This window comes from Manihot esculenta, chromosome 3, assembly GCF_001659605.2.
Source record: "Manihot esculenta cultivar AM560-2 chromosome 3, M.esculenta_v8, whole genome shotgun sequence".
NCBI classification, from domain to species: Eukaryota; Viridiplantae; Streptophyta; class Magnoliopsida; order Malpighiales; family Euphorbiaceae; genus Manihot; species Manihot esculenta.
This window is the reverse complement of record NC_035163.2, coordinates 6030375-6043128: the sequence shown is the minus strand read 5'-3', so window position 1 is coordinate 6043128 and position 12754 is coordinate 6030375. Positions and strand designations below refer to the sequence as shown.

Genomic DNA, 12754 nt, shown 5'->3' with positions numbered 1-12754 from the left:
AGGAGATTCATATTAGAACGCCACAAGGTTAAATCTTGATAAGTTGCTAAATAATGGAGAAAACTAAATATTGTTCATAAAATCATCTTTATTCATTGGCTAATTGTGATTGTCACCTTAATGGTGTTTTTATAGCCTTCAAAACCCTAACTCTATTATAGGAAGGTGTAATTACAATATAGGAAGGGTATCTAGTCAAATAGTCAAACCTGGATTACATTAAAGATCATTTTCCTAAATTATCTTGGAGAAATCTCCTTTCTAAATGGGCTGCATGAATTTGGCTTTTAATATAAGCCAAATTAATATAAAACAAATCCTACAAAATACTAAAATACCAAAATAATAAAACTGGTCTAAATGCAATTTGGCCATACATGCATTACGCGATATGAAATTGTATTGTGCGTCCACATGTGTTGAAGAGAGTGATTTGTTTCCTTATTCTCCCATACTTTCCAAATATAGTTCTCATCTCGTAAGCCTTGAATTAAGCGATGGTAACTTAATTTGTCATGATTTGGAGTTTTCTATTTTAAATCTTTGAAGCATCATATTATTTCCTTGCTCATATCACTAAGGTCTGATAAAGGTCCTGAGTTCCTTATGCTTACCTTTTATACTTCAAAGGGAATAATTCATCAAACCAGTTGTGTTGAAACCCCTTAACACAATGGCTTGGTAGAAAGAAAACACTAGCACATTTTAAACACTACCAAAGCCTTACTTTTTCAGTCTTAGTTACCTAAATGCTTCTGGTCTTATGCAATCCTCCATTCTGTATTCTTAATCAACAGGCCGCCTACACCTTTATTCTAAAATAAATCACCTCATCAATTTCTATATTAGGCTATTCCTAATTAAAATTCAATCAAAGTCTTTGGTTGCTTAGTCTTTGCCTCTACTCTACAAGCTCACAGGTCTAAGTTGGACTATAGAGCAAGGAAATGTATATTCCTAGGACACCAAAATGGAACTAAAGGATATGTCCTTATGGACCTTCATTCCAAGGAAATCTTTCTTTTTAGAAATGTCCAGTTTTATGAAACTCAATTTCCTTTTTCTCAACTCACACATCTTGTACCTCCATGTCTCACATTGAATATCTATCTTATGAACCTCCTTCTACTTCCTATAATCCTTTAACATCACAATCCATACCTCTAAGAAAATCCACAAGGCTAACAAGACCACCTTCACTTGCCAGATTACCACTGTAATCTCACTCATGAATCTCCATATGTGAAATACCCCATCTCTTCTGTCATTTCTCATAACAAACTTTCACCTACTCAACTACATTTCACTCTTTCCATTTCCACCACTCAAGAATCAAAAATTGTGCTCAAGCCATTCAAGATAAAAATTGGAGGCAAGATATGTCCAATGGACTTGATGCTTTACAACAGAATAACACTTGGTGTATTGTTGATCTACCCACAGGCAAAATTCCAATTGGCTGCAAATGGGTATATAAAATGAAATACAAATCAGATGGGACTATAGAAACGTACAAAGTTAGACTTGTAGTTAAAGGCTACACTCAAACATAAGGTGTAGACTACTTGGTCACCACCATAAGACTTTTGCTTGCATTGGCTTCTATACACAATTGGCATCTTCAACAGCTGGATGTCAACAATGCATTCTTACATGGAGATCTTAATGAAGAAGTATACATGACCTTACCTTTAGGCTTTTAGTCCTCCTCACCTAACCAAGTATGCAAACTATAGAAATCCCTCTATGGCTTAAAAAAAGACAAGCAGGCAATGGTATTCTAAGTTGTCTCAAGAACTCATCAAGTCTGGTTATCATCAATTCAAAAATTTCACCATTTGGCATTACTGTCATTAGTTACCGTTAGGAAAAAAATTTATTAAATATATCAGTTGTGAAATAATAAAATTGATATTGAAATTATAGTTCACAACATTTAGTTCCAAAAATATTAGCTAATAAATCTTTCACATTCATATTGTAATTTTCCTAAATTACTAAACTTTTATAAATTTATTTTTATTTTTATTTTTATTTTTATTTTTATTATCCTTATCTTCCTTCAGCCCCCGGAAGAGTAGAGTATTAATTCCCTCTTCCAATTTTACTCCATAATTTCCACTCACAGACAAAACAAATTGTTGAAGACTGTAGCTAAGCAGAGATAAGCCTCCATCATTCTGTTCGCGGCTATCCTAATCCTTATCGTTAACTTCACATTCTTTCTCTTTACTCGCCGGATAAAATGGAGGATTCCCTTAACGCTTCCGGCAACTTGTCCCGCAAAGTCATCGCCGTGGCCGCCGGAGAAGCTCACACTCTCGCCCTTACAGGTGATTTATACATGAACAGATTTATGTTAAAAATTTGGTTGCATTTGCTTAAAATTATGGAAAATTGCTGATCCTTGTGCGGATTGCAGGAGATGGGTACGTGTATTCATGGGGAAGAGGAATGTTTGGGCGACTTGGGACCGGTTCGGAATCGGATGAGCTTTTCCCAGTTCGAGTCAACTTTGATACTAGTAATGAGTCTGAAGAGAAAAGGCTCAAGTTTGTGGGAATTGCTGCTGGTTCTTATCACAGTATGGCTCTTGCAGGTTAGTTTTCCCAATCTTTGTTTTTCCCCTCCATTTTTGTGTTGGAAATGAAAAAAAAGTTTTAAGTGTTTTCACCAATCTGCTGATCCTATGGTGGAATTTTTTTGCTCAGTTTATTGCTACACTCACGGATTTACTATCTATTGTTTACGATCACATAAATGGACTTGTATCATCGTTGCTTGTGTGATTGTAGTATGGTATTTGTAAAATTGTTGGATATTAACAGACATTTTTGGATTAAGTACAGGCTAAGGCCACCTTCTGACTGGTATATGTTGTACTGTTAAGTTTTGAGATACTCTAATTTCTTATGTTTATGTAATTGCAGATGATGGATCAGTTTGGTGCTGGGGTTATAACACCTGTATCCTTCATCCTGGGAATATATTTCAGTTTTGGGTGAATTATAATGTAGTCTCTAGGTATTGCCATTTTTGTGAATTGATCTCCGTACTTTAACGTCCCTGAGTTTTGATTCCGGTAAACACGTTCTCCTTCCATCCTTTAGCTGTTACTACTTAAGTAAAAGAACAAAACAAATTTGAAGCAGCCAACAATTATAAGGATATTTTAATTTGTTATTTCTTAAACATAGTGGAGGAAATTATTAATAATGGCAAAATTCAGAAACTAATATTTGAAATTTGATTGCCGGAGTATAACCACAAAATGGATAGAAGTACTATATTCTCCGATGGAATCAAAATTTATGGAAGTTTTAGAGTTTCTAAAAGTTTAGATATTAACTTGTTAATAATAACAACATCCAGGAACTAAATTGTAAATTACTCTTTAGTTTTTTCTATATTCTATTTCATGTCATAATTTTGTATCTATGGCTATGCACTCGTTTATATGTTTGTAACTTTGTCATCTCTGCAAAACTTAACCTTTCTATGGATGGCCAACTTGGCATGGATGGAGAGAATGCTGTGGTGCCTCACTTGATGGAGCAGTTTCTTGGGCTGAGCACTTCTGATTCTGTAACAGACGATTCAGAAACAAAGAATACAGTACCATTAAAGGTATGGAGAGATTTGTATCACTGAGTTAGCGTAATTAATTGCTTTGTGTAGTAACTTTTCTTTTTATTTCTGGACTTCACAGGTTTGTTCTGTTAAATCTGGAGGTATGATGTCTCTAGCAATTGACAATCTTGGGATGCTATGGATGTGGGGCAATTGCCCGCAGCAAAGCAGCAATTCTGAGGATGGTTTCTCGCTAGTGAGCAGTTTCACTCCAACTCCTGTCTGGGATTTACATGGCCATACTGTTGTGAAGGTTGCATGTGGAAATGAACATGTTGTAGCATTGGTTAGTGTTGGAGAAACATATAAAGGTGAAGATCTAGTATGCTATTCTTGGGGGAACAATGGCCACGGCCAGCTGGGTTTGGGTGATAAAGAGAGCAGAATTCATCCTGAAATTGTTGAAACATTTAACCAGGACTCACCCTGGGCTGTTTATGAGGTAGCTTGTGGTGCATTTCATACGGCTCTGATCGCTCACAAAAAGAGACCAAGTGACAAATTAGAAAGTACATGCTGGACATTTGGCCTGGGTGACAATGGACAGCTTGGACATGGAACCACTCAAAGTGCACTGAAACCTGAACTTGTATATGAATTGCCACGTGACGCATACTTGGTCTCTGTTGATTGCGGTTTATTTCATACTAGTGTTGTTTCATCAGCTGGAGATTTGTGGTCGTGGGGAATGGAGAAAGGGCTTGGCCTTTGCCCGAATGCTAGTTTTACGGGAACAGATGCAGGGGACGCAATGTCACCTCTGCGAATAAGAGGGCCTCAAGAACCTAGATTTCAGGATCCAGTTCAAGTTGTTTGTGGAGCAGCCCATACTGTTCTTGTTGCAAATGATGGATATAAGCTTTGGTCCTGGGGCAGGGGAAGAAGTGGTGTTCTTGGAACCGGGAACACAAATGATTTTTTCATCCCTACTGTCGTCCTGTGGCCTCCATTAACACATGATTTCAAGGACCAAGAATCGAACAAAGCTACCGAGGAGGATAATACTGAAAGCAAGGGATCTGAAGAAGCTACAGAACTGGAAAATAGATTGTCTTCAGCAATGGAGGAGATGAAGCTCCTCCAATCAAAACTCTCAATAATGGAAAAATATGCTGGTGTACTTCATGGTTCAATTTTTGGTAAACCTTTTACAGAAGAAGACATTCCAAACTCTCTGCGAAACTCAGGTACTTTTGACATTGCCAAAGAATGGGAGGAAATGTTAGAATCAGCAGATCGCAGTAAGCTTATTAGGTTGGAACTTTTCTACCGAAACATGCTTGCAGGTGTTGAAGATAAGAAGATGAAAAGAAGGATTCAAGAGATCATAAAGGAGTTTATCCCGTCTTCAACTACTGGAAGTTAATACAATAAAACTTCATCTGAATCTTGCTCCTGTATGATCCCACAAGATTGTGTAGTTCTTGTAACAGTATACACTGTACCCATATAAAAGTTGCTGCAGAATAAGGGAAGTTGCTCATGAAAAGCAATGATTAATTCCCTTGGGAGATAGAGATGGTATGTATTCTTATGGAGGGAAGAAAATAAAGCAAATAATAATTTCATAAATTTTAGCTATGTAATATAAAAGGGTTTTTTATTTAAGGGCCAGTCTCAGCTGGGTCTATCTGCAGCTATAAAGAATATCTATCTTGGCCCATCCCAATAAGCTATCTTAATTCAACACGATCACTTCCGCCGGGAACTTCCGTTACAAAAAATCTGTTCAATTTTTACCTTGGGAGAAATTGTTGTTAAAAGCAGCCATAAATTAAAAAAATAAATATAATTGTATATATACTCTTTCCATTTCATGAAAATAATTTTTTTATATGTCTAATTATATGTTAAATGTTAATTTATTTATTAAGTTATTGGTATATTCCTATTAAATATGCATCGAGAGAGTTGAATTTACTGGTTTTAACAATAATTTAATAACTTTTAATGAATTATAATATGAATAGTGGTTGGCATTGGGAAAGGAGTTAAAAAAAACTATTATTTAGTTATTATGATATATAAAAATATTTTAATTAATTTTTTAATTTTAAAAAATATATTAAAACATTTTTTAAGATTTTAAAAAATTAAATTTTTTTATTAATTTTAATTATTAAATACAGTAAAAAAATTTTAAATATCTTCGTACATATTAATTTTTAAATATTTTTAAAAAATTAGTACATCAACTAATGGATATTTATATATTATAAATACTAAATAATAAAACACTTACCAGGTGAAACTAATGAAATGGATAATTAGTAGTTTTTGTAAACTTTTAGACATTTTAATATATGTTTTAAATTGTTGGACTAAATAATGTTTTTTAATAAAAAATTAAATAATAAATTTTTAAAAAAATATTAATTTAACTATATTATATGATATTTTAATACATGTAAAAGTAGAAAGAAATTTAGTTTATCTTTGTGAGACACAATGAATTATAAACAAATAAAATAACACTATAGAGAGATTGAGCTCAATTCTCTTTTTTTTTTTTCTCATATTCTCTTTTTTCTCTAAGCTATAAGCATTTTATTTTAATCGGTTCTTTTTTACTTATCGAACAAGGAAACATCTCCTTTCCAGCCAGTCTGGCAGTGGATTAAGGAATTGAGTATAAATATTTTCTTTATTATTTCTATTTTCTTTTTGGCAATAGGCCAAAGAGATTTTTCTTATGGCTACTATAATTTCTTTAACGATTTTATATATAGGTTTATATTTTTCGCTAAGTGTTCTCTATCATTAGTGAAGGCACTACAGCTGGATGCAAATATATTTTTGTCTATATATTTTTGTCACAATGGAATTAAAGATTTGTTAGTCTTTGAATAATCCTGAGGTCACAAAAATCAAAATATTAAGGGTTTTATTTTTAAGAGCTCTTTTGTGGTCGATGATGGTCAACCTGCAACTTGCTTTTAGATTTTAGGCTCACAATGGTCCAGTAATCATTGAAAAATGTCTGAAATGTGATTCTCCCTTATTTCTCAGTAAGTTCTAAGCTAGATATGATACTAATGAGTAGCAACTCTTTTTTTGGCATTTGTGTTATTTTGTGCTTCATGCTTTTAGTCTGGGTGGTCGAGGGATTAGGTCTGATAATTTTTGGATGATGCCTACTCTTTTGATTTATTTAGGCTTGCTTTCTCTGGGTGGGCTTTATTTGTATGGGCTTTTAAATCTTTGCTTGTTTTTTTGCTTGTAGTATAATTTTAGTTTTTTATTCATTTTGTTAAAAACTTAAATTATTATTTATTTTGAGTCTTGAATTCTTTTTATGAATAAAATTAACTCTTTAAAAAAAATTGAGAATATACGAAAATGAATTTTAATAATTTTGCATTTAAATTCACATATTCAATACACAAACTTTAATGGATTATAAATAAATTTTTATATAAATATTTCATTATTAATAATTCCCTGTTTTCATATGATATGTGACGTTCTCAAGTAAATACAAAAAGCTTGTGATGTATTTTCAAAATTATCCTCAAAATCCTTTGAAGTTGTTAGAAATCTGTGGTTGTGGTTGTGGTTGTACCATGTCCAATTGGTTGAGGTGATGCCAAATGTATAAAGGACTTGAACCCGACTCACCAGGTTCAATTCCGATGTCCTTAAAATTAAATGTCAAAAGTTAATAGCAAATAAATCAAAATGTCTAACTGATTTTTTTTTGATAAATTTCAGCGTCAAATTATATAAAATTTCGTTAAATTAATTAAAATTTAAATTTATATACTAATAATAATTTAGTATCGATTAACTAAATCAGTTTAAAATAAATAGAGATGAGATTGATAGTTAGAGAGTAAGAACAGGATCCAAACTTTTCTACCAGTCTTTGTCCAACTAACCATATACTAATTTTTTAAATTAAAAATCGAATTCAATTGAAATGAATAAAATATAGAATTAAATTTTTAAATTAATTTAATTTGATCGATTTTTTTTATTTAAATAAAATATTGTTCACTTTTAATGAAAAACTCTAATACTATATTAATTTTGAATTAGATTTAATTCACTTAAAAACTACTTACAAAGAGAATTACTCTCAAAATCTTCATTTGATAGTAGTTGAGCTTGTAAAGATGTGAGATGTTTCATGGGTGCTAGCTAAATCAATAGTACCTAAAAAGGCTATGGAAAGACAAGGAAACAAAAATTTAATAAGAGGTCAAAATTGAGAGGAGGCAATGACAGTGATGGTTGGAGGCCAGGGACATGGTCAGGGTCAAGGGCTAACTCCTCCATCAGTTTCCGTCCGACAATGTTGTAATTTTTAAAGGCTAATGGTCAAGGGTGGTCCGTGCTCCTTACTCCTACTCACATGCCTTGTGATTTTTCTGTCTCAATCCGACACTCTCACTAAATTTTGCTGCCATTTCTTCATCACTCTTTGCTTCAACACTTGGGGGCCTAAGTGAAAAAATTACACTCAATATCTTCTCTGTCTTCCATGTCTTTTTCTGCTATGTTTCTTGGAGGTAAAAAATTTTAAAAAAAAAAGTCAACACTTACTCCAAAAAAAATAAAGCTTTTTTCTTATTGATAGAGTTCTTTTAAAAAAATAAAAATAAAAAATTCTGTTTAATGGCATATATTATATTTAGAAAGAGTGATAAGCATAATAAATATTAATTTGAATTATTTTATACATAAAAATGATTAATTAATTTAATATTATAATAAATTCTGCAGAAATTTTATATTATATTTATTACATTACAATAATTAAATTGGAAAAGAGTATTCACATATAAAATGTAGTGAAAGACAGGAAATTTTTCACGGAAATTGAGAATTACTAACGACGGCAGCTGGTGTTGGTGCATGTCGGCAAAACTCTTTAGTCGGCTGCCTGTAAATTCTAATTTCATTAACCTTTTTTGAGCAAATAATCACTCTTACTTTAATCATCTTCTTTGTGCCGAAAAATAATAATAATAAAAAAATAGATTCCGACAAATTACCGAGATGGGTCATTTTCTGTCGTCGGAAAAAAGGTGGTCGGCGTATTAACCATTTCTTGTAGGGGACTACTGATTTTTCTCCCACGTTGCTGTACCTTACCATTTATGAAGCCATTGCATAGTATTTCAAATTTTGTTTATTTTTATTTTGAATTTTCTTTTCTTTAATTTATATTTACATATTAAAAAAAAGAAAAGAAAAGCTTCATAATTATATAACCTAAAATTTTAATTCAAAATTTTTGCACATATATATATTTTTAATAAATTTAACTATGAGTTTTCTTCGTAAGTAGCATGAATTGTAGGACTTATCATTTAAATATTAATAATATAAATTAAATTTAAACTAATTAATTTTTATGGGTATTTTTTTTTTTTTTGAACTGGAGGTATTCTATTCATTTAAATCTTACTTATAAAATCATTTTCTTGTTGAATGTATAATGAATGAAGGTGAAGATAGCACGTGCCTCAGCGACATTGTACCACAATTTTGTCATGGTTAACAATGACAAATAAATAAATTTAGTAGCAACAAAAAAAAGGTCAATTTAAGAGTACAATAATTAATTTTTATTATTACTAAGGATTTTATCTCCATATTTATTATGTGGGAGATGGGGAGTGGACGAGATGTAGGCTTGTAGTAAATACTCATGGCATCATGTGCCCACGATCTTGACATAAGAACCTCTACGAATTTTTCATGTTTGGTTGAGAGGAAAAATGGGTGGAAAATGAAGAGAAATAAAGGGAAAGTATTCTTTCGCAGCCTTCCTTATATACAGGAAGTATATTTTAAAAAAAGGTAAACTGTAATTTAATCTCTCTAATTTAGTGAAATGCAATCTTTCATCCCTCTGTTTTAAAAAATTTTAATTTAGTCACTGTAATTTTTTAAAATTATGCCATTAATCCCTCTCGTTAGATTTTCAGTTACATCACCGTTAATTTTAGCTAAAAAGACTAAAATATCAATTCTCTCTCTTTCCTCTTTCTCCTCTTCTGCTTCTTCTTCTCCTTCCCGATCTCCTTCTTCTTCTTCTTCTTCTTCTCTTTTCCAATCTCCTTCTTCTTCTCCTTCTTCTTTTTCTTCTTCTTCTCCTCTTTTCCGATCTCCTTCTTCTCCTCTTTTCCGATCTCCTTCTTCTCCTCTTCCTCCTCCTCCTCCTCCTCCTCAAATAAGCTAATGAAAGCAACAACCTAACGGGAGGAGAAGAAGAAGATCGGGAAGGAGAAGTAGAAAAAGAAGAAGAGGAAGAGGAAGGAGAGAGAATGTATATTTTTGTCTTTTAATTAAAATTAACGGTGATTTAACTGAAAATCTAACGGAAGGGACCAATGGCATAGTTTTTAAAAATCACAGTGACTAAATTGAAGGTTTTTTAAAATAGAGGGACGAAAGGTTATACTTCACTAAATCAGAGGGACTAAATTACAGTTTATTTTTTAAAAATCAATGCTGAATAGTAATTTAATATTTATTTCAAATGAAATTGAAAATTTTATTTTTATAAAAAAATAAATATTTATTGAAAATATTTTATTTTTTAATAAACCGATCGAATGTAATCATGATAATATGTATAATTATATTAAAATATAATTTTTTTATAATATTTAAATAATTTATTTTTTTAGACTTGTTTAATTTTTTTTTGCATTTACACTTGTCATATTAGAGAATGGTCCATCAATTATCTACTATCTCACATTTGATTTTTTTTTTTTATGTATTTATATTTGGAGAGAAATTAACTTAAAAAATGAATAAAAATTGAAAGATTTAACCTGAAAATATACAATGTGTAAATAGAGACAGTGACGACATGTCAAAACGAGCATATTGATAGTGAAGATTGTGATGTGAGAAATATAGAGAACAATTAGAAAAATAGAACCTAAAATGAATTTAGTCAAAATAAGCACTGGTGATCAAAATTTTTGTAGGGAATTGCAAAAGATTAGCGATAATAACTGATTTTCGCTAAATTTAACATAAGAGGTAGATTTATCTTTTTGGATTTATCTCAAATCATAAATAATTTTCCAATGATATTGTATTTACTGACTTCCTAGCCAGTATACTTATTTAACTAGTCATATTACCCATGTGTTTCGCAAATTATTTATAATTTTATTTTCAAGTATTATTCAATAAATTTTAAATAATTGATATATATATATATATATATATATATATATATATATATATATAAAATTAATTTTATATTTTTTACATATATATTATTTAACTTATAAATTTTTAATTTTAAAATAAATTAATTAGAGAATATTCATATGCCAACTTAATACGAGATCCCATCAAGTTAATTGGTCGAAATCTCATTACTACAAATATAACGGGTATGCTAAATTGTGTCAGTCAACAATAATTTTATATTGAGACTCATTCTATTTAGAAAAAATGAATTTTAATGATAAACCGAGTATTAAGGTGTTTGAATTTTTTTTTCTTGAGTAGAACCGCATTATTCACTTATCAATATCAATAATAAATAAGTGTCATAATTTTATGTTTAATAGAAATATAAAATATAAAATATTTAATTTTAAATTTTAAATTTTTTAAAAATAAATTATAAAAATTATTTTGTGATTTAATATTTTTTTAAATAGAATTTTTTTAATTTGTAATAAAAAGAGTCAAGTGATTTCATTCCGTTAGTTAAAGTGAGACTTTTCTATTTAACATCCTTGATAAATTAAAGTGGCACTTAAGAATTAATTAGAAATAATTTTTAACTAAGATAAATTATATTTTAATTTTTAAAATTTAATAAAATATATAATTTAGTACAGATATTTATAAATTTAATTATAAAATTTTATTTTATAATAAAATAACTCTTTAGTTATAATTTATTTTTATATTTTACAAATTGATCCATAAATATTATAATTATTTATAAATAAGTATTTATATATTTTTTTAAAATAATTTTATATATTTATTAAATTTAATATCTTAAAATAAAAATTAAATAAAGAATTTTAGTATAATATGCATTTAAATTTAAATCTAAAGAGTTCTTTTTAATCTAATTTTTCTCTTTTGAATTTTTTTTTATTAATAGAACAAAAAGGAGATATTTGATTTTTTTATCTTATTTTTATTTTATTATTTTTCATATGTAAAATATCAAAATTTAAAAAATATAAAGATTAGTTTGTAAATATAAATACTTATTAGTAATTACATTATTTAGTGACCAATTTATAAAAATATATGAATTAATTTTAATTAAAAATATAAAATTTAAATTAAAAAATTATTTTATTAGTCAAATAAAATGTAATAGACTAAATTTTAAAATATAGAAACTAAAATATAATTTTTATTAAATATCATAGAATAAATTATAATTTTTTAGTGATATTTAATGATATTAAAGAAAAAAAATCTTACTTTGCTAAGAGCATGAAAATATAAAATCATTTTTGTTATAAATTAAAATATAGAATCTTAAAAATATTCTAAATCACTGGATAATTTTTTGTAATTATCCTTTTTAAAAATAATTTGGTTATAATATTTCATATTTTAAAATTATTAAAATTTAAATAATTAAGTAATTAGTCGAATTTCCGTGTGAATACTTATTAAAATTAAACTAATAAATATTCAATTAATATTTTAATAATAAAATAATTTTATCTTATATTTTATTATTTATATTATTAAATCTAAATATAAAAAAATGATATATAAAAAATATATTGGTAATTCAATTCAATCGAAAATCTAACAGTTTTCTATTAGATATTTTACAATATCTCGTTTTGTTTTAAAAAAAATAGGAATATCCTTAATATTTAAAAATTATTTATAATATTATAAATTCTTATAAAAATAACTAAATTAGGAAAAAAAATTAAGATATTTAACTTAATGATTATTAAATTCATTTTTCATATGCGGGAGAAAAAAATGTGTACCGTAAAAAAAAATCGTACAAAATTACATATGAAAAGAAAGATAAATTGTCTATTTTATCTTTTAACTGTATTTATGCTCCAAAATTAGTGATACAGGACCACTAACAAAATCGAGGTTCGAGACCCAAGACCTAAGCTTGGAGATCCGAATATCTGAATATTAA

The 12754-nt window shown here is 28.8% G+C and overlaps 1 protein-coding gene across 1 annotated transcript; it reads left to right on the top strand.

Moving 5' to 3' along the window:
• The first annotated feature begins 2098 nt into the window (after positions 1-2098).
• LOC110611444 (ultraviolet-B receptor UVR8) lies at positions 2099-5202 on the top strand. Its single transcript, XM_021751795.2, has 5 exons — positions 2099-2333; positions 2423-2599; positions 2931-2966; positions 3503-3627; positions 3710-5202. The coding sequence occupies exons 1-5, from the start codon at positions 2246-2248 to the stop codon at positions 4994-4996; spliced, it is 1713 nt and encodes a 570-aa protein (XP_021607487.1). The 5' UTR covers positions 2099-2245; the 3' UTR covers positions 4997-5202.
• Positions 5203-12754: the final 7552 nt, after the last annotated feature.